Consider the following 23,092-nt stretch of genomic DNA (forward strand, 5'->3'; position numbering starts at 1 on the left):
AGTGCCACCAGATGTAAGTAGCAATCCTTAAAAGGTCATTGTCTACCTTCAGAACCTTGCCACATGACCTAAGGCTCCAATACACATTAGACTAACATTGGCCGAACATGGGATCTGTCAACAGAAATGTGTATGAAGGCATCCTGTCTGGCACGGCAGATCATGCCGGGGAGAGAAGGATCCGGCGGGTCTGATTTCCAACGATCAATGCTTTTTTTCTTTTCCACAAGATAAGCCGGCTCCAGTCATTCTCTCAAAATAAAAACAGGAGATCTGGACTCAAAGTGTTCCTGTATTTGGAGGGCTTCAGGATAAATAGCCAAACCAGGAACTATCATTTGCAGAAACGTGTTTCGTGTTTTTTGCTCCTCATCAGTGCAAAGCTGGAAAACTGGTTTGGTAGGTGAGAGGCCTTCATCAGGGGGACTAAGGGGTAAAGTTTTTGCTTGTAGAGAGCGCTATAAGGCTCTTTAAAGGGGCGAAACTGACTTTTAGGATTGTTTCTTTAAATAAGTGGTACTAGCATTCCTCTTCCTCTCCGAAGAGGCTATTTGTGTATTTAATTTCCCAGAAGGAAATTATAAGCCTGTTTACACCCACTTGTCATTCTCCACAAGGAGAAACCTTACCCTCTCTTGGAGAGGCTGACAAATGCCTTCGACCCAGCAAAAGCTGTTCTCTTGCTTTGCACTGTTGAGAGACACAAGCCCTGAAACATTTGTCTGGAGACAATACCATACAAAAACTTCCTTTTACAAAGTCATAAGGCAAGGGGTTGATCTTAATTTCTACAATTGTTAACTCCAGAAAATGGCACTAGAATCCCTGCCCTTATCTGAAAAGGCCATCTTCCCACAGTTGATCAGTGGGGGTTACAATAGAGAGAGTCGGCCCCTCACCAATGTGTTGATGAGCTAGTTCACAGAACATTCCCATTTGATCAGTGGTGTCACTATACAGCCCCCCAATCATCTGAACTGTGAGCCCTGTTGCTCCTCAATTCTGGCCAGGGTTGGCAAGGTCTGGTGAGCATCGCTTATTAACCCATTGTTACCTTAGGTGGCTGTAGATTGCTAAGTTCTTTGAGCAGAATCTGTTTAGTCTCTTATTTCGACACCTGGATTCTGAAGCCGCGTTTTTTGATCACGGTATTTCCATTTTTGCAGGAGTCAGAATGCAAACTTCCAAAATCCCCGCTGTGAAAACACTCCTCTGATTGGCCGTGAGTCACCTCCTCCTTCAGTAAGTTTTGTCACCACTTCACCCCCATTCTTCATCAAGGCAGAGCTGACTACATCGGGGCTCGCTTCCTATACGTAGTCGTAGCAGAACTGCGCGCTAGTGGTGTAAGGCGGTATTCCCATCTCCGTACGTCTTGGCACCTCGCTAGGATGTGCCATCATTTAATGATCGCTGGGGGTCCCACCTCTGCCCCCCACAGATCATTTCATGTTTTTTTTTCCTCTGCAAAGGGCCGTTCCCAACCACCTGCCGCAGCGCAGCTCCCTATATGTGAACGCGAAGCGCCATAGATCTCAGCACAGCCATCTGCACCTCCTTCACAGTCCCTGGGGGTCCAACCTCAGTGACTATCCCCTTACCATTGACATGATGGGAATACCCCTTTAAATAGGCGGTATTAAATTAGAGGCGTTTTAGGCTGTAGTTCTCCCCGCTGCTGCAGTGCTTGCTTATGGGTAGTCTGTACTATTTTCCAGAAATGCTGAGATATTGCATGTTTATACTCATTTACACTTGAAGGGTCTGTCTGGGATAAGAAAAAGTCTATTTTTTTTTTTTTTTTTCCCAGTCTATTTTTTTTAAGGGGTTGTTCAGGATTAGAAAACATGGCTGATTTCCCCCCCCCCCCCCTCTCAGGAAAGCATTACCCCTGACCATGGGTTCGATGTGCTATTCAAAGGGACTAAGTTGCAATACTAGATAGAACCTATGGTCTGGGGTGGCGCTGTTTTTCAAGGAAAGCAGCCATGTTTTTTAAATTCTGGGCAGCCCCTTTTCCGACATTGGGCGAATAGTACACCAATGTAGGACTCCCTCCCTCTGATGTGGGCTCTGGCAGTGAGCCCACATCGTCCTCGGCACATGTCAGCTGTTTTCAACAGCTGACGAGTGCCCGCAATAGCCGCGGGTGTAATTGCGATCCTCCTGCGGCTATTAACCCGTTAAATGCCGCTATTGAACGTTGACAGCGGCATTTAACAAGCGCTTCCGGCAAGCGCGCCGGAAATCCATCACCGGTGTCACGTGATCGCAGGTCACCGATGTGTTGGCATGACAACCCGAGGTCTGCTGGAGACCACTATGGTTGTTAGTGACTGCTTCCTGCGAGCGCCACCCAGTGGTCAGTGCTCATAGCAAGTCAGTAATTCTGCTACATACAGGCGATCTGATCATCGCCTCTATGTAGCAGAGCCGATCGGGCTATATGGCAGTTTCTAGTCTCCCATGGAGACTATTGAAGCATGCCAAAAGTAAAAAGAAAAAAAAAGGTTTTTAAAAATATAAAAAAATATATAAAAGTTCAAATCACCCCCCTTTCCCCCCATTCAAAATAAAACAAAAAAATCAAACGTACACATATTTCGCCGCCTTCAGAATCGTCTGATCCATCAATAAAAAAATAACCTGATCGCGAAACGGCGTAGCAAGAAAAAAAAGTAAAAACGCCAGAATTAGATTTTTATTTTTTTTTTGGTCGGCTTGACATTACGGTATATTAAAATGCAATAACGGGTGATCAAAAGATCGTATCTGCACCAAAATGGTATCATTAAAAACGTCAACCTGGCTTGGAAAACAATTAGCCCTTACCCAACCCCAAATCACGAAAAATGGAGACGCTATGGGTCTCGGAAATTGGCGCATTTTGTTTTTTTTTTTCTTGTAGTTTGGAATTTTTTTTTCACCACTTAGATAAAAGAGAACCTAGACGTGTTTGGTGTCTATGAACGCGTAATGACCTGGAGAATCATAATGGCAGGTTATATCTAGCATCTAGTGAACCTAGCAAAAAGCCAAACAAAGTGTGGGATTGCAATATTTTTTTTTTTTTTGCAATTTCACCGCACTTGTATTTTTTTTCCCATTTTCTGGTACACTATATGGCCAAACCAATGGTGTCGTTCAAAAGTACAACTCGTCCTGCAAAAAGTAAGCCCAAGAAAAGCTTCGGGAGTTAAGAGGTTAATACCACTCCGGTGCTATGCACGGACTGTGTCTGGTATTGCAGCTCATTCCTAATAAGCTGCATTACCAAGCATACCCCTCAGGATGGCGCTGCTTCTATTCCTGTTTCGTGTCATTTAGGACAAAGTGGTTTTTTTTTTTTTGTTTTTGTTTTTTTTTTTTTTTATAAACGGGACAACTATTTTTAAAAGATTTCAATACTTAAATTAGTTTCTAAGTTCTATGATCTTAGGAGCTGGAGAAGTCTTTCCGCCATGCTTTTTCACTTTTAGTTACGTCGTGTAGCTTAAACAACCTACTTAAGTTCATTATTCTGCTACTTGCTATTGGGGCAGTTTTGGTTTTCTAAACATTTTGAAAAAAATAATTTATTAAAATGTATTAAATTATTATTATTTTTTTTTTTTTAACCTCACTTTCAGACATCACATGCAGTTATCTGATTGTTTCGCTGATGCTTTGGTGTACTCTTAACCAATGCAGCCTTACCTGCCAAGCAATCTATTCAGCACAGTCTAATTGGGTATGTTGGGCTCCTGGCTGCTTTAGCAACCATCTGCACCAAGTGACGCGTTTCCAGACAGCTACCTCTTCCTTCCTTCAGTAGAATCTGTCATCAGGATTTTGCTATATAATCTAAAAACAGCATGATGTAGGGGCAGAGACCCTGATTTCAGTGATGTCACTTGCTGAGCTGCTTGCTGTCATTTTGTAAAAATCCCTGTTTTATCTGCAGCTGATCTCTGAATGCTGAGCTCTAAATAACTCCGCCCACACCTCTGTCAGCTTTCTGCCTATGCAGTGTACAGCCAATCAGTGGTGGGGGTGGGGTTATACAGAGCAGTTGGACCAGGAGGCACAAGACATCTAGTCCTCTAGTGAGAATCTTCTGCTGACAAAACACTGATGCTTTTGAAACATCACACAACAGAGTGACACATTGCTGGAATCAGGCTCTCCGCCTCTACATACTGCGGACAGTTTCTCCTTTAAACTTTCGGTCACAATCATTTGTACCAGTGAGTTTAAAAGACCAAGATCTGAGTTCTCTCCAATCCCGGCTGTTGCTGCAGGATTTTGGCTGTGTATTACAGCCGGCGCTCGCTGGTCACGACGTGTCCTCACCATCCCTCAGATTTTGTGGGGCTTGAAGTTGGCCCTTGACACGACGGTGCGTTACTTCAAGGTGCATAAATGGGTTCCACCTTTTGGTGAAATGTGGGCGGCTCCCGCAGATGAGGTGTCGTTTCCTCATCTACCTATTCACGTCCAATGTCCTGACGTACTGAGCAGACTCCCTCCAAGCTACAGCGTGCCCCCCTGCCAAGGGAAAGGCAGGAGATATGGAGGAGAGGACGTCACCAGTTCTTTATAGGAAGCAGTATGAGATATCTCCACACTACATGGCTAAGTGTGTGGCCACCGAAACATCCCATCTCATCCCACTGCCATAGCCATATCCATGGAGTTTATTTTGCTCTTGTTGGTATAACCCCCCCCCCCCCCCCCTATCTCTTCTCGTACGATCTTCTTGATTTTAGAAGTTGACTGTAGAGACCCTAGAACTAGAAGGCCGTTCCCGAGGCTCGGGGGCAGTATGGTCGGGCCGGGTTTATGCACTGTCGGTGTGTGGACCAGTCATGTTCTTACACACCAGGCCGTTCCTGAGGCTCGGGGGCAGTATGGTCGGGCCGGGTTTATGCACTGTCGGTGTCTGGGCCAGTCATGTTCTTACACACCAGGCCGTTCCCGAGGCTCGGGGGCAGTATGGTCGGGCCGGCTTCATACACTGTCGGTGTGTGGACCATTCATGTTCTTACACACCAGGCCGTTTCCGAGGCTCGGGGGCAGTATGATCGGGCCGGCTTCATGCACTGTCGGTGTGTGGGCCAGTCATGTTCTTACACACCAGGCCGTTCATAGAATCATAGAATCGTAGAGTTGGAAGGGACCTCCTGGGCCATCTGGTCCAACCCCCTGCTCAAAGCAGGATTCGCTAAATCATCCCAGTCAGATGTCTGTCCAGCCTCTGTTTGAAGACTTCCATTGAAGGAGAACTCACCACTTCTCGTGGCAGCCTGTTCCACTCATTGATCACTCTAACTGTCAAAAAGTTTTTTCTAATATCTAATCTGTGTCTCCTCCCATTCAGTTTCATCCCATTGCTTCTAGTCTTTCCTTTTGCAAATGAGAATAAAGTTGATCCTTCTACAATGTGACAGCCCTTTAGATATTTGTAGACTGCAATTAAGTCTCCTCTCAGTCTTCTCTTTTGCAAACTAAACATTCCCAAATCCTGCAACCTTTCCTCATAAGACAGGGTTTGCAGACCGGTCACCATTCTGGTCGCTCTTTTCTGAACTTGCTCCAGTTTGTTGATGTCTTTTTTAAAATGTGGTGCCCAAAACTGGACACAATATTCCAGATGAGGTCTGACCAAAGAGGAGTAGAGGGAAATAATGACTTCACGTGATCTAGACTGTATGCTTCTGTTAATACATCCTAGAACTGCATTTGCCTTTTTTGCTGCTGCATCACACTGTTGACTCATATTCAGTCTGTGATCTATTAGTATACCCAAGTCTTTTTCACATGTGCTGTCACTTAGCCCTATTCCTCCCATTCTATATATGCTTTTTTCATTTTTATTGCCCAGATGTAGTACTTTGCATTTCTCCCTGTTAAAAACCATTCTGTTAGTTACTGCCCACTTCTCCAGTTTATTTAAATCTTTTTGAATCCTCTCTCTCTCTTCTCTAGTATTAGCTATCCCTCCTAGCTTTGTGTCATCAGCAAATTTAATCAGTTTACCCTCAATTCCTTCATCTAAATCGTTGATAAAGATGTTGAACAATACAGGGCCCAGGACAGAGCCCTGTGGTACCCCACTTGAGACATTCTTCCAACTGGATGTGCAGCCATTTACGACCACTCTTTGGGTCCGATCACTAAGCCAGCTATGAATCCACCTAACAGTTGCCTTGTCCATTCCATACTTAGTCATTTTTTCAATAAGGATTGTATGAGAGACTTTGTCAAATGCTTTGCTGAAGTCAAGATATACTATATCTACAGCATTTCCTTGATCCACCCAATCAGTGATACCATCATAGAAGGAAATTAAGTTAGTCTGACATGACTTATTAGTTACAAACCCATGCTGACTCTGTTTGATCACTTCATTCTTATCCATGTATTGACTTAAATGTTGTTTAATAATTTGTTCAAAGATCTTTCCTGGTATAGAAGTCAGACTCACCGGCCTATAGTTGCCTGGGTCCACCTTCTTCCCCTTTTTGAAGATAGGAACAACATTTGCTCTTCTCCAGTCTTCTGGCACTTCTCCTGTTCTCCAAGAATTTTCAAAGATTATGGAGAGTGGTTCAGAAATTTCTTCTGCTATCTCCTTCAGTACTCTGGGGTGTAATTCATCTGGACCTGGAGACTTGAATTCATTTAGGTTAGCGAAGTGTTTCCTCACTATCTTTCTGTTTATAGATATCCTGGATTCTTCTATTCCCTTAATAGGACAGTGAATAACAGTTGGTGTTACATTTCCTTTCTGAGAGAAAACAGATGCAAAATAGGAATTTAAAAGTTCAGCCTTCTCAACATCCTGTCTTACCATTTCATCATTTTCATCCTGTAAAAATCCTATAGCATCTTTGACTTTTCTTTTACTTTTGACATATCCCCAAAATCCTTTATTATTGCTTTTGACATCTCTTGCAAGCCTCAATTCATTTTCAGCTTTAGATAATCTGATTTGTGCCCTGCAGATTCTGCAGACAGCATTATATTCTTCTTTAGATATGCCTCCCTCTTTCCATTTTATAAACATTTTTTTCTTCCTTTTTAGCATGTGCTTAAGTTCTGTGTTCACCCATCCTGGTTTCCTTAAATGCTTCCTATTCTTCCCTCTTTTCGGAATTGTTAACAACTGTGCTTTGAGAATTTCATTTTTCAAGATTTCCCATCCTTCCTGGACGTTAACGAGGCTTGGGGGCAGTATGGTCGGGCCGGCTTCATACACTGTCGGTGTGTGGGCCAGTCATGTTCTTACACACCAGGCCGTTACCGAGGCTCAGGGGCAGCATGGTCGGACCGGCTTCATACACTGTCGGTGTGTGGGCCAGTCATGTTCTTACACACCAGGCCGTTACCGAGGCTCAGGGGCAGTATGGTCGGGCCGGCTTCGTACACTGTCGGTGTGTGGGCCAGTCATGTTCTTACACACCAGGCCGTTACCGAGGCTCAGGGGCAGTATGGTCGGGCCGGCTTCGTACACTGTCGGTGTGTGGACCAGTCATGTTCTTACACACCAGGCCGTTTCCGAGGCTCGGGGGGCAGTATGGTCGGGCTATCCCTTCCACCATTATTCCAGTCCTGCACAAGGGAGCAACAGTGAGGCCGCAGCTGAGGATATGGGCCGACTGCGGCTCCCCCCGCACAGCTCGCTGACCGGGGCCTCTTTTCAGGGAAAATTTGAAGATTCAGTGACGTCCCAGAGTTTGAGCCCCCTCCACGGTTATGTTATGGTAATAAGCCATCACTTTATAAGGTGTGGAAACCCCTTTAATAGGTGCAATTAAATTGGCCATTAAGAGACTCGTCCGCATAACTTCATGCAGATCCCTTGATCTGGGGGTCCCAGACATCAGGGTAAACGAGGATCAGGCATGCAGGATGTCATAGCCCCCTGGCACACGAGCCGACCCCCAGATCTAGCAATGCCTCTCTGTGTAGCTACCACTGCTGGGCAGACATATGCATTACACTGACACTTATGCTTTCTTGCATTGTTTGGTCTTCCCTGTGGTCTTAATGGACGATTATCACAGTGATCTCAAGATCTGTGGTGTAATTTCTGTACCAGTAAAAATGATTTTTTTTCTTCTTCTACTGCTGGATTACTTGGGTAAAATTCTGTCCGCCTGCAGCCACCACTAGGGGGAGCTTCTTTATTATTGGGTTAAAGGTATGCACTAAGCTCTTAAGCTCCCTCTAGTGGTGGCTGCAGGTATTCAGGGATTGGTGCTCTCTTTATCGGGAAAACAGGTTTATATGGACTAATTGATTGAAAATAGTAAAATTTTCTAACGTATCAAGGGCTGTACAGTCCATAGGACCTTCTTGAGTGATTTGCTGACAGATGATCCTCCATAGCGGCCTCTGTAATCAGCGCCGTCTGCCTTCTCCCTGGGGCTGCTCATTAAAGGGAAAATTAACAGAGGAATTGAATGGTCATGCGTGGCTTGGCTAATTAAAACCCATTACTGTGACATCCCCGACTGTGTCCGTTCATTGCAGCACTATGGTAATGGGGAAGGCGAAGATTTACGGTAATTATTGTGTTCAGATCTCTCTCTCCTTTCTCCATACTAGACCTAAGAAGCCAGGAGATCTGTCCACACCGTGAGCGACGTAACTGGGGATATTTACCTGCATCACTAGTGATCCCATATAGGATCTTGGTGGATACAACACAAAATAAAACTGTCCGTGCACCGTAGATGGCTGCTGGCCCAGTGCCATGCGTGCTCGATTACACCGAGTGTGCTTGTGTTCTGAATAAGACGCTTCTGGCGGCGACAGCAAAAGGATCGGGACTTGTTGAAATCCAACATGTCCATCCCAATATCGGACCTGACAGCTGCCATCCAGATAGCTGGGAGCCCCCCCCCCCATAGACATTAAGTGGGTGACCCGGCAACATTTGTTATGCATGATAAAAGGGGTCATACCAATATGGGGTGTGAATGGTGGGGGTCCTGCAACCCAGAGAACAGGGGTCTGATGTGCTTTTGTGACACCCATCCTACCACTCCCATAGAAGTGAATGGAGTAGGGGTCATGAGACGGCCTTCTCCAGGCCTCTGGATAGCGGATACGTTGCCGATACGACCCCTTTACGATGAGGGTCTCCCGATTCTTCCCCTTCTGGCAGATGTGGGGTCGGACATGTTGGTTTTCAGCAGGCCTCATCTTTTTTTTGTTCTCGAGGGAGACAAGTCGCCCACTCGTAATTTATTTTTGCAGGTGAAATGCAGATCTCTGTCAGGCGACGGGCGATGTGGGAGGGGTTGGTGGGATAAGCATCCCACGTTTTTGCAGGGAATGCGAGTATAGAGGGTCTTGCAATGGCTGGTATTTTGCACAGGGGGCTCCCGTCACAAGTGTTGGGATTTCCTGCACAATTTGGGGGTCATTTTCTCTCCCACTATGGACACACATGGTCACTGCCAGGTACCGACCAGGGTCCGCTCTAGATGGCGCAGAGACGTCTCGCCCGCTCCAGTGTTTGTTGGTATCTCTTCTCCCGCTCTTCCCTTCCCCCGTGTGCTCCCTTTTTTTGATCCAGGGCCATTCCTGTAGAGTGATAGCGCCCCCTCCTGCGCACACATGGATGGTGTGTCGGCTGCACTATGTCATGTTTCATGCACGTTCAGGCTCCACTTTCTTTTTCTCTTTCTTTCCTGCAACCTCACAGTTGTATTTGGCTGCCATGGACAGTAGCAGCCATTTGAGCTGGCAGTTTAAACCCTCGGACAGTGCACGGACGTACTGGTAACAGCGCTCTCTATCGGAACAGGTACTGAACCCAGGTCCTCCTCCCCTCTCACCCCTCTCCTTCCCCTTTACCCTGCACTCTTCTCCTCCTTCTCTTCCTCCTTCCCCGGATCAATGCCTTTTACTTTACACGTCTCCACCAACTCCCACAACACTACAGCCAAAGCCTGAAGCGTGTCGGTCACCTTCTTAATCATCTGCGTAACAAGATTGAAGGAAACTTCAGGATCTTCTTGTCCTGCTTTAAAGGGGTATTCCCATCTCCAAGATGCTATCCCAATATGTAGTAAGCGTCATAGTATTGCCAAAGCCCTCCAATTAGAAATGTAGTGTAGTTCTTCTGATTAGCTATGTCACTTACCCCCATGGGCATGGCATTCCAGTGGGTTAGGTATCCATAGTTACAACCATTCATACAGTGGTAGTTGGTTGCTAGTGGTCGTAACCATGGATATCTAAGCTACTGCAATGCCCAGTACAGAAGTAAGCGACATGATGAATCAGGAGAACTATGCAACAGTTCTAATTTTATTATTACATCCACTACATATTGGGATCAAATCTTGGAAGATGGGGAAAACCCTTTTAAGTGGGGGAAAAAAAGTAACGTATGAGCTCCGTACTGACTACAAGTCCCAGCATGCTTTGTGTCACGTGCAGGCAGTGATCAACCAGTGATTGCTCATCCTGACACCCATCTCTTGGTCCTAGGGAGTATATATAAGGATATTTTTATGGCTCGCGTGTATCTTTCTCCATGTTAAGGGGGTGGTCGATTCTGAGCATAACCCCGTAACCCCCCCCATACAGAAGATACAAGTCATCAGATCAATATTCTGCAGGACAGAAGGATTGGCTGGTTGTATTTCAACTTTTGATCCTTCTCCTACAGGATAAGGAGCTAAATTGAAAAAGCTTGAACAACAGAAGCGAGTGTGCATCCCAATATGTAGTAGCCGTAATAATAATGGCAAATGCCTCCAATTAGAAATGTAGTATAGTTCTTCTGATTAGCTATATTGCATTCCCCATGTGCAGGACGTTGAAGTAGCTTAGGTATCCATGGTTATGGCCACTAACTACTGTCACTATATGAATTGTCGTAACCATGGATACCTAAGTTAATACAACGCCCTTCACATAGGGTAAGCGGCATGGTGAATCAGAAGAACTATACATTTCTAATTGGGGGTATTTGCTAAATATTATTACACATATAGCTCTTGGAGGTGGGAATACCCACCGCGTTTGCTATAATTTTTATAATTTTTTGTTTCTTTTGTTTTCCACTTAAATGCATGCAATTATGGCTAAAGATGATTTCAGCAATTTGGTTTAATTAAAAATTTTGCACCTCATGTCTTTTACAAGTGCTTTATTTCCTGTTTGTCATCCTAAAACAGCTGAGAGGAGCTTTAAAAAAAAAAAAAAACAATGGCAGTTAGGAGTTCGTAATTGGGCCGTTGGAAAGAACTCACTGACAGATTCTCAGCTAACTCATTCTGCAGCCAGCAACTGGAAGGCTATGAAAGGCAATAGGGGCAAAACTTTCAATGAATCCCCATTTACAAAAATTATTTTGAGCCAAAAATACATGCACTTTAGGAAAAAAAGAGAAAAAAATGAAAACTGTCCCCAAAGGTAGAGAAAGCACAAACGTACCACCATTAACAGGAGGCAAGTCATTGCAACGTACAGTCACAGTGGGCAGAGCACGGGGCGTGTGCAGTCAGCGGGTGCTTTTACCCTCAGCCGAGAGATTCCAGTAATTTTAGACTGCCCTAAAAAGTAGACGATTAGGATCGAGAGGAAATATGAATGGCGTTGTGTGTTTTGAAATTGGATTTATTTTGTGTCCTCATATACAACACGTGGCTCAAAGGTGTTTCCACCAAAAAAAGTAAATAAAAACCTACATAAAAAAAAACTACTAAGTACATAAAACCCATATAAGAAGGCTATAAAGTATCATCGTGCTTCCTCCAGAGCGATGGCCGCACCACGCATGGTCACCTGCCCAAACGTCTCTTCATCCGGAGCCGTGTGGCCGTGTAAAGTCGCCATCACTGCGCCGCGACCCTTTCCACCATTAGGCTTTATCATAAGGTCGCGCATTTTGTATCAACCTGATGGCGATTCCTTGCCGGATTCCAAAAAAGTACCCTATACAATGAATAAGGCGGGAAAAGCAAGAGAGCGGCTCCTCTTTATGGACAGAGCCTGTTACCTGGAAGATGAGTAGGCGGAGGTGCAGTACCATCTCCATCCTATGGACAAGAGAGGCGCTGTTTATTGGAGAATAAGCGGAGCCCCCTCTTGTGGTCCCCTGCGCTCCAGTCAGTGCGTAATAGTCTCTTCTTTGCCTGATACGACACTGCCCCAGTCCACTGCGGGCGATGTGTCCGCTTCTACCTGCATCCTCTAGTCTATGATGTAGGAAATGACAATGCCGGAGCATCTTTCCTTAGAGCTCTGCATAGTGCTGTTTCTCTGTTACTCCTCCTGAAAATACAGTGAATGACCCGATCGCTTGGCGATCCCTTTCCCCTTGTCATTAGGGTGTGTCTGAAACGGCCAGACCGTGCAGGGTCATTAACAAGAAAACGCTTCAAGAGGTTCTCACATCTCCAAGATCCTATCCCAATATGTAGTAGGTGTAATAATATTAGCAAATGCCTCCAATTAGAAATGTAGTGTAGTTCATCTGATAAGCTATGGCACTTACCCCATGTCAGGCATTGCAGTAGCTTGGGTATCCATGGTTACAACCATTAATATAGTGACAGTTAGATAGTTGTTAGTAGTCATAACCATGTATAACAAGGCTACTGCAATGTCCTGCTCATGGGGTAAGCCACATGGCAAATCAGAAGAACTATACCACATTTCTAATTGGAGGTATTTGCTACACCTACTACATAGAGGGATACGGTCTTGATGGGAATACCCCTTTATTCCCTTTTATTGTTGGGAATACTCCTGTAATGCCCAGTTGTCAGTTTTTTTCATATTATTCAGAGTGACCTCTGAGTGCAAAGGAAAGGAGCTCCAGCTTTATTTTATGGACTACAGTTCCTTTAAGTGTACAGACACCTGTCTGCTGCTCGGCCATCACTTGATTTGTTTTGCGGAACAGCTTTTTTTTTTTTTTTTCTATTAGGAAATAGGTGATAAATGTGAGGTCCTGTGTAAATTAAGAAGTGGTGTACATGCATGACCACACATGCTCATTACCATTCCCATAGAAGTAAGTGGAGGAGTAGTTGCACATGCTCATTACCATTCCCATAGAAGTAAATGGAGCAGTAGTTGCACATGCTCATTACCATTTCCATAGCTGTGAATAAAGTGGTGGTCACACATACACCTTGCCATGCCCATAGAAGTGAATGGAGCAACAGTCACACATGCTCCCTACCGATTCAAAAAAAGTGAATAGATTGGTCACACATGCACCTTACGGTGCCCATAGAAGTGAAAGGAGCTGTGGTCACACTTGTGCAGTATGGGGTACATACACCCCATAAAAAGACCTTTTCATAGCAATTAGACCCCCACTGACCAAGCATCACTTATTTTATCTGGTGTATGAGGACCACCCCTTTAAGGGTGTTTTCCTTAATGGGCAGGCAGTTGTGCCGGTAAGAGGCCATTTCCGGTATAACAGCGCCCGGCCATTACTGATCTATAGAAGACCTTGTAGTTACACTGGTGGGTTTGATGTCGGCTGTTCTGCACATGCCACATGTGGCCGTACCCCAAGTGTAGACCTGGTGTAATATCGGAGGGAAATAAGGGTCCGCGACGCTCACAGATGCCATCTTTTCAGTACGACTTCTGAGCCAGGCTTTTGTCCTGTGCGGCCTGTGGCTGTCCGTCCATGATCACATTTCAGCCGCCCTGACACTTCTGACCCACACTCCTCCTCTGAACACGTTCTTTTCATCCTTGCCTGATCCCTTCCAATGGCCTGACGCTGCGTGTGCTTCCACTGTGTCTGATCGCCTGCAGTGCCGCCTTGGCGGAGGGAGCGCTGTGGCACTGCACACTTGCTCGCTGCATGCACGCGGGTTAGCTGAGCTTGCCAACCTTTTCCCCTCCTCTCACCGCTCTCCCGTGTTTGTCATTGCAGTAATGTTGGGGCTGTAAATTGTTGGTGTTTTGTTCTCTCTCGTTTCCTTCCCATTCACAGGTGTTAACACATTGACCTCCATTCCTGCAGAAAACAATGACCATTCCGAGGATTTTCTGCCATCTCCCTCCATTGTTTTCATGGCTATTACTGTGCTGTGTTACACTTACGTTCAGGTGATCTCGACATGTAGTCGCTCAGGGAGCAGTTAATGCACTGGAAACAAGCATCTTTTATTGTAAATTAAAGGGGTATTCCCATCTCCAAGATTATATCCCAATATGTAGTAGGTGTAGTAAGAATATTAGCAAATACCTGCAATTAGAGATGTAGTATAGTTCTTCTGATTCGCTATGTTGCTTACCTCATGTGCAGGGCATTGCAGTAGCTTTGGTATCCAAGGTTGCAACCACTAGCAAATAACTGTTACTATATGAGTGGTCGTAACCATGGATACCTAAGCTACTGCAATGCCCTGCACATGGGCTTATCAGAGGAACTATTCTACATTTCTAATTTGAAGTATTTGCTAATATTATTGTTACTACAACTACTACATATTGGGATAGGATCTTGGAGATGGGAATACCCCTTTAATGTCATGGGTAGAATTCAGACAGCTATGTAGAGAGAATGCTTAGTCGCATTAGACACCATTGCTTGCTCTTTTTTTCTTTCATTAAATGCCGACATTTTTGGATGTAAATTTTGCAATAGGGTTTCTTTTTTTTTTTTTTTTTTTTTTTTTTTACAGATTTTGGACTTTTTACCTTCTACAACCTTTGTGTATCATATTACATATAGCAAACTGCAGAATGAACCACTAGTGAACCAGTCATTATCGTCCTTTTAGACATCCGGACAAGCACAGATCAACTCTGAAAGATGATTGCCGCTCATTTACTGGCCCATTCATATAGGCCAACAAAAAAAATTATGGAGGGATGAACAATTGTAAATGTGATTTTCCTCCCCCTTGTCATATGCACATCCCTTGTTTATATGGCACAATGTGCCGCCAACAACTGATTTTTATGCCGGCATAAAGGATCTAGCCAGCTGATGAACGCAGGAGCATGTTTACACCAGACAATGATCAGAAATGTTGTCTGATTTTCCTCCCCGTAAAGGCAAATTAAACAGTTATCTCTCTTCTCCTGAACGATTCCAAGCTGTGTTTTTTCAACAAAGTTCAACATTCAGTCATCATTCAGAAGAGAGATAACGGTTACAAGCTTCCTGATCGGTAACTTATTCTGCGTTTTGCTCGTTCAGGACAAGAGAGATAATAGTTACAAGCTTTCTGATTGGTAACTTATTCTGCTATGTACAGTGATACATACACACTGCAGAATGTTGAGATCCATAAGGGAGCTTGTGACCATTATCTCTGTTCTCCTGAACGATTTGCTAATGTAAGTTATGACCGACTGAATGTTTGGTTTAGCTGAGGTCACAAATCATCTTGGAATCGTTCAGGAGAAGAGCGGTAACGGTTATAATCTCCCAGATGGCTCACTGTATTCTACAGCATCTATGTATCACTGTACACAGATTACCGAACAGTGCAAAACGTCCATTACGAAAAAATGCCTTTTATCCAAATATACATTAAGTAAAAATTTCTCCAAAGATGCTTATATCAAATCTCTTATGTAATCTTGTTATATCCTTGCCCCATTCACTCAACTAGGCTGCCGTTAAATAGGTGGTCTGACGGGTCCCATACACTGTAGCTGACCTCGCATACATATCACCAATATTCGCGTATTCTCCCTGGGGGGGGGGGGCGGGGACAACGCCGCTTCCATACACCTTAGATAATTGGCCCGATTAGACAGATTCATCTGGCTTTTATCTTGTGTATGGGGCGTTTAGGAGGAGGATCCCTTTACCAACTGATGTATGTCCAGTACCTCCGAGGGAGGTGGAGGGTCCGTATCGATCATCCATGTAGATTGCAATCAGCACATAGACGTGTTCTGCTTCTGAACAGAGAGGGGGTCTAATCTGTTGTCAGGCACCTCTGGCATCAGATTATATCCCCAAAGGACGGGGCATGTTGAAATCGAACATGCCTTATCTGTCCATCTTCCACCGTATCTAATGTGTATGGATGGGGCCTTAGTACATGGTTAGTGCAATAAAAAAGTTCTCAATGCGTGTCTCCTGCACGAGATCGGTGATCTTCCATAGGGCGATCAGTGATCTCATTAAGATGATGATTTTTTTTTTTTTTTAGTATATTTTTATAGAAAATGTGTTTTGTTTTTTTTTTTGTTTTTTTTTTTTGCAATACTACACTTCAGTCCAAACCGGAAATAAAAGCGATGATATTTCGTAGGGAGTCAAAAATGTTGCTAATCCCATCCGGACAGTGAGCGTGGCACTTCTTGTTACATCCCACCCTCCAGTATCGCTACCGTGATGTGGTGTCGCTCTTGGGGACACGGCGTGATTCTGCCTGCATGTGTCAATGATCATGGACGTCTGTGTGTGTGATCATTATCCCTTCAGACCATACTGGGCGTGCCGCCAATCAGTCGCGGAGGCAGAAAAAGTATTGAGGGGGGCAGTGATTGTCTCGGTGGTCCCCCGTTCGTGGTGTGATTGGCATAGATTGTGTTTATAGATGGCTGTATGGGGAGGTTCACTGACATCTTTTGGGGTTTTTTTGTAGGGTGCGAGGGTAGAATATTCTAATATGAATTTTGCATCAATGTCAAGCTTTCCTTTTTTTTTTTTTTTTCTTTTACGCTTTTTATAGCATAGAAAAAATTAAAAGATGCAGCTGCCAAAACTAATAATGGCCTCCCCCCTCCAATCATTATGGTTTGTGAGATCTTAATCCGTTCCATAGACTTTGCTGTGTGAATATATCTGGAAGGGGTTTCTGGCCATTTCTTGGCTTTTTTGGCGTTTAGAGCCTGCTCTGGATTGATCACCTTGGGGGTCTTGCCGTATCTGGCACATGCCATGTGACAAGGAGAGACTCCAGCACTACGTGTTAAGTCTCCCCTGGATTATAGAGGAGAGAGTCTGCATGGGGGACCCGATCTTACTAAAGTTGGAGCTTGACTTTAAAGATTTTTCTGGGACTAAAACCTTCATAGCCCGTGCAGGTTAGATCATTGACCCCGATACCCCTGAGATCAGTACCCGTCTCGTACCCTTGTGACAGAGAGGTGGGCTTGCATGTGCAGCTCTTGATTGACTTCTTTCCATGTTTCGAAATTGGACGCACAAGTCAGGGTCTCCTCCATGAGCCTTGATGATCGGCGATAGCGCACGTGTCTTGTAACTGTAAAGTACGACCTCCATTAGAGTCTTCTGTTGTACATAACGCTACTTCTATGTATTCGCCATTCATCCCAGTGGTCGTGTTTTTTTTAGCCTTACCGGTCAGAGTTTCATCTCACCCATCCAATACCGTTGTGTAGAATCGCTCATCCAACATTGCTGACTATCCTGATGAGAATCCAGTGAGTTCTTGTAAATTTATATTCCAATTCTGGGACAGTATTGTGCTAATTTTTTCTTTTTTCTTTTGTCTTCTTTTTTTTTTTTTTTTTTTTTTTTTTTTAAATATAACCTTTTCCCCCTTTAGTACACGTCAAGCATGAGAGCAAAGTATCTGGCTACTAACCGGCCAGAGTCAGAAGTTCGCTAACCCGCGGGTGATCCTAGATATCTTCAGGCAGATGTCTGCCCGCTATCGCCTCCTCTTCCTCCTCCTGCCGTGTGGTTCAATGTGTCTACAAAATGTTGGCGTTCCAAGACACCCCCCTAACCTGTGCTACTCGCCTCCTGTCCACGGGAAAAACAAAGGAAACCATTGCATGGAAACGTGAAGTCACAAGATGGTCCTCGCTGGCCGCCATGACGAGCTCATCTTCTCTTCAGTCCTGGAATCTGTTACTGGTCCTTCTGGGGTCTTCATGTTTCTTTTCATTTTTGCATTTTTCGCAAGGAATTTTAATGTTTTTTCTTCATCTCTCGAGCTTCCGTGAAATTCATTATTTAAGTCGTATGTAACTTTATTTTGTATGCTTTTTACAACATCAATATTTTACTATGTTTTTAATGTTACTTTTTTTTCCCACCGTGCATACAAAGCCAATGTTCTCTTTTCCTTTTCAGTATTATTTGTAACTTTGGAAACCACTTAATTTGTTCTAAATATTTAAATTAAATCTTTTTTTTTTTTTTTGTAAAAAATATACTAAAACTATTTAGCAGGGTCGGCAGAAGTTTTCTCAGCAATGATCAGACTTCTGTGCACATTCCCAATTGTAAACTGCATGTCGTGTTGGTCTCCTCACACGTCCCTCTGTGCGATGCCTGTGGATCGATGCTGTGTGATGATGTCTTCTGCTTTTGGTTTTAAGGGGGTTGTTCAATACTACTATTATTGATAATCTAAGCCAAGAGTAGGTCATCAATGTAGATCAGTGGGGGTCCGACACTCTGCACCCCCCACAACTGCCAGTACACAGTGTACTGAGCCGGGACAGAACAGCGCCATACACTATGTAGTGGCTGTTTTGGGGTACTGCACGTCCTCTCACAAACACTGCAATAAGAGCTGAGCTGCAGTACCAGAAAACAACCACTATACAGTGTACGGCGCTATTGCATATTGACAGCTCTCAGACCCCCCGCTAATGTGACCTATCGATTTTTGTGGCCTTGGACAAACTGCTACTAGCTTAAACCCCATCTCGACTGCAGTCACTGCCTACACATCTTAACATTAAGTTCCATATGCCATACAAGAGACTCCCTCGCCATGCCGCACAGACTTATTGCATGACTTTCAATGACTGATGAGAAATTTTATATAGATTTGGGAGGATAAAACTCGCACAAAATTTGGGAACAAATATGACATTTTTGTTGCATACCGAGGTCTGGAAATTTCTTGTAAAATAAGCAATGATGAGTTTTAAGAACTTTCACGTCATTGCTGTTATTTACGTCCATCAACGTTGCTATATGCACCACTACAATATTGCCAGTATTTTCTTTTGACTTTGCCAACAGAAAACCACTACGTTTCCGAAGGGAAACAGCCCCTAGTGCTAAACATGTGATTTTGCTACTAATGGATAGAGGTGAGATTCATGACCATCTATGATTTTGTGTTGGACAGTGAGTTGGTAGTGGGATCTGATGGAAAACTGTGGGGTGACTATACACATATTACAATGAATTTTACCCCTTTCTCTATAGTTACATTGTATAAAATGTTGCTGTGTTTTTGCTCTCTCTCCCCCACTTGCTATGTTTTCTCTCGCCCCCCCCTCTCCCCCACTTGCTATGTTTTCTCTCGCCCCCCCCTCTCCCCCACTTGCTATGTTTTCTCTCGCCCCCCCTCTCCCCCACTTGCTATGTTTTCGTCTCTCGCCCCCCTCTCCCCCACTTGCTACGTTTTGCTCTCTCGCCCCCCCTCTCCCCCACTTGCTACGTTTTGCTCTCTCGCCCCCCCTCTCCCCCACTTGCTACGTTTTGCTCTCTCTCGCCCCCCCCTCTCCCCCACTTGCTACGTTTTGCTCTCTCGCCCCCCTCTCCCCCACTTGCTACGTTTTGCTCTCTCTCGCCCCCCCTCCCCCACTTGCTATGTTTTCCTCTCTCGCCCCGCTCGCTACGTTTTCTCTCTTGCCCCGCTCTCCCCCACTTGCTGCGTTTTCTCTCTCGCCCCGCTCTCCCCCACTTGCTACCTTTTTCTCTCTCGTCCATCTCTCCCCCACTTGCTATGTTTTCTCTCGCCCTCTTTCTCCCACCTGCTACGTTTTCTCACCCCTCTTCCCTACTTGCTACATTTTCCTCCTCCACTTGCTATGTGTTTTTTTTCTTGCCCACGTCTCCCCCACTTCCTACGTTTTCTCTCTCGCTCCCCCTCTTGCTACGTTTTCTCCTCTCGCTCCCCTCTCCCCACTTGCTAGTGTCTGATGCACTTCTAAATGCCATATGAGTCTTGGACTGACAGCTTATAATTTTTTTTTTGATCTTTGGTCCAACCTTTACAAATACAATTGTATTATTAATTTGCTTTATCTTGTGGCTGGGATGGACATGAGATGTAATTCAGGAGAACATCTTGTAATGGCAGGATCTCCATGTATAGAAACCTTAAACCTACATTCAAGATGTCTAACAACTGGAGAATTCCAACTTCAATCACTGGTGCTAAAGCTGTTGAGCTTGATCATCCACTGTCTGTCAGCTGCCAGGAGGCTTTGCGGAATAGTAGTGGGATTTTTTTTTTTTTTTTGGGGGGGGGTGTATAGATATCTCCTAGCCCTTGTAACGGGATGTCGTCTATGTAGCGCACCTCACTTTTACCATGAACTTGTGCCATTTTGGAGGACTCCTTTTCATGATTGAAATACAATATTAACGAGTCTTAAACGGTTTTTGCATCATCTCTCGGGCCAAAGGATATAAAACTGAGCCAAGCTGGTCTAAAAAAAAAGCCCATGACGAGACTGACTTTGTAGTCTCTCCCACTTTTGTCAACGTCATTTACGAAGCACAATGCTGTTGTTGGCGCCTGGGTTTTCGAACCGTCGTTTCTTTTTCTGAATTCCTATTCTTGACTATTGCAGCCGCGATGAAACCGATCCGGCTGTTCTAGAATGAACATCTTGAAAAATGTGAAATGTAAATAGCATGTTTGACTCTGTGTCCCCCCTGTAAAAGATTTTCCTTGTTATTGTAAAGGAAACTGACTCAAGACAACGCCGAATCTTGAGATTATTACTGTGGTGTTTGTGTCCTCTTTGTGATATTCATAGGTTCAACTTGCTCGCCGGTCTTCAGAAATCTGGGCTTTAAGTTTAGTCTCTCTAAACTATTTTGGTTCATGTAAGATGCTCGAGAAGGAAAAACTTGTACAGTAAATGGTCAATCCAAAATTCATAATCAGCCTGCATAAAAAAAAACATGCTACTGTGAAATCTATTTCAGCCGCCTGTTCGTTGTCGGAAAGTGAAAACTTATACATATGTCTAAATGAGAGATGAGTGGATTGGAAATTGCCAAATTGCACGGATTTTAGTGGAAAATTTCTCTTTGCATTGATCTTATTCTCTGTGAATTGATTGTCCCTTATTCTGACCTGGGGTCTCAAGACCCAAGGGAATAATAAAAAAAAAAAAATGAATATTCCCCTCACTGCTCAGATCCAATGCTTAATGTTCCCCATAAAGTCTCGGCGCATTTTCTTGCTGCTGTCGTGTGCTGATACTTCCATCTTCACGCTGGGCCAGGACTTTCGGTTGCGACTTGACCCCAGGATGTCCCGGGCTTAGTCCCGTCCTGGAGTCTGCGGCATATGGTTGTTGCACACGTCGGAATGTCACAACCGCGTCCTTCGAATGTACGGATATGTTATGGCCTAGAGTCCATGTCCTAAGGTGCAGGATTTCAGCCTGTACCTAGGCCTGGGACATCATGGTGGAAAGTCCCAGCCTAGAGTGAAGATGCCTGGGAATTCGGCGTGCTACGGTGATAAGAAGAAGCGCTGAGCACTGTATGGGGAGAGAAAGCAAAAGAGGTGAAGTGTGGGGTGAATTGCAAAAAAAAAAAAAAACACATTCTTCATGTATGCACACACATTCATGCCATGATTGATTTCTGCAGTTCATGAAGGATCACATGCTTTCCTCCCTAACCACAGCCTGAGTGAGCTGTCGTCCTTGGATGCTTTCACCCCTCTCCACCCTCTGATGTGCTGTGTACAAACTCCATTTTTGCTGCTATCTGTAACAGAGGGAAAGGGAGAGCAGAGCTGCAGCAGCAAAACAGTAGTACATTTTTAATGCAGACTATGTTGCTTAATTTTGTATTTAGGAAACGTGAATAATAAAAAAAAAAACTGCAAAAGTGCCCACCTTTAAATTTGAATCGTGTGACATTATTTTATTTATTTCTTTTTAAATCCGCCACTTACAATGAAAAAAAATGACGAAAGAAGTAACCTCATGCCAGCAATGCCTTAGTCCTCTGCCACACTCGATTTACTTAACCTAATATGGGATTGGTTCAGCCAACGACTTGTCAGAGTGGTCACTTGTCAACGTCACCGCTGTGGCCAGTGATTGGCGGCAACAGTTGTATCGCGTCGACACATCAATGGGGTCACGTGAAAAAGTGACTTGACGGGGGTCAGAGAAAGCGGCGGCAGATTGGGAGGTTGAGCGTTGTTACTTTTGTCATTTTTTTTTTTTTTTTACTATTGTAAGATGTTTAAATCAATTCTTGGAATCGCCCGCCTCTTACATAGGTTTCTGTTAGCCAAAAAATTTCAATAAAACTTCTCATAAATATGAGGAAATAATAATACAATTTGATTGTATGTTAATTGAAAGTAAGGACTAGAGCCGGTTTAATTGGAGGAAAACAATTTTATATTTATATTTTTTTTTTTTTTCGTATTATTGTCCAAATCGATATCACATAATTAACTTCCATTTTCTGTATGAATTTTATTGTATTGTTTAATAAAATGAATCCTTTTTAAATGACTGGGAGGTGAAATCTTGGAAATGCTTTCATTTATGTAATTTAGTGGTGCACTATACCACTTGGGTCTTTTCCTGGGATTTTCATTGGTCTATTTTCAGGTCCAACCCCTCAGGAGCCAAATGTTGGAGAAATTATTTGCTACAAGCTTTTACATGAATGTTCAAAAGGTAAAGGCTACACATCTTATTTCAGAACTTTTTTTTTACCTTTTTATTTAATACTCTTTATCATTTATGAGTTGTACAAGATTGTAAGACACAGAAGGGCCGTGTTTTACTCAAAGTGACCTTTTAAAGTATGTAAACTGATCGTCCCGTTTTTTATTTTGACACTGCATGCAATAGACTTTTTGATTTTTAGATTTATTCTTACACTGAATGTTGGGATTCTTAAAGGAGTTGTTCGGAACTTCAAAGATTGCCAACCTATCCTAAGGATAGGCCATCAACGTTTATTGGTGGGGGTGTGACACTTAGTGGAGTGTGCACATTCAGACCGAAGGCAGCAATATGTCAAGCACCACTCAACAAAGTACAGAGAAATTATAGTCCATCATTACTCTCAAGACATGTCAATCCTGAATATTGCCAGAATGTTAAGGGTATGCTCAAGTGAAGTTATAAAAACCAGCTATCGATATAATCAAACTGGCTC

The 23,092-nt window shown here is 44.0% G+C and overlaps 1 protein-coding gene across 3 annotated transcripts in view; it reads left to right on the plus strand.

Moving 5' to 3' along the window:
* Nucleotides 1–22,437, plus strand: part of TTYH3 (tweety family member 3) — an 89,446-nt gene extending 67,009 nt beyond the window's left edge. The window contains exons 13-14 of one of the 3 annotated variants that reach the window (XM_073553726.1): nt 1,167–1,242; nt 9,698–9,855. In XM_073553726.1, the coding sequence (XP_073409827.1) occupies nt 1,167–1,242; nt 9,698–9,778 (157 nt within the window). In that variant the 3' untranslated portion in view covers nt 9,779–9,855. Of the gene's footprint in view, nt 1–1,166; nt 1,243–9,697; nt 9,856–17,516 lie in introns of those variants that run through there. The other 2 variants (XM_073553727.1, XM_073553728.1) reach the window with 2 other exon arrangements.
* Nucleotides 22,438–23,092: the final 655 nt, after the last annotated feature.

The sequence above is a fragment of the Dendrobates tinctorius genome, unplaced genomic scaffold (assembly GCF_039654945.1).
Source record: "Dendrobates tinctorius isolate UK_male_01 unplaced genomic scaffold, ASM3965494v1 ptg000202l, whole genome shotgun sequence".
NCBI classification, from domain to species: Eukaryota; Metazoa; Chordata; class Amphibia; order Anura; family Dendrobatidae; genus Dendrobates; species Dendrobates tinctorius.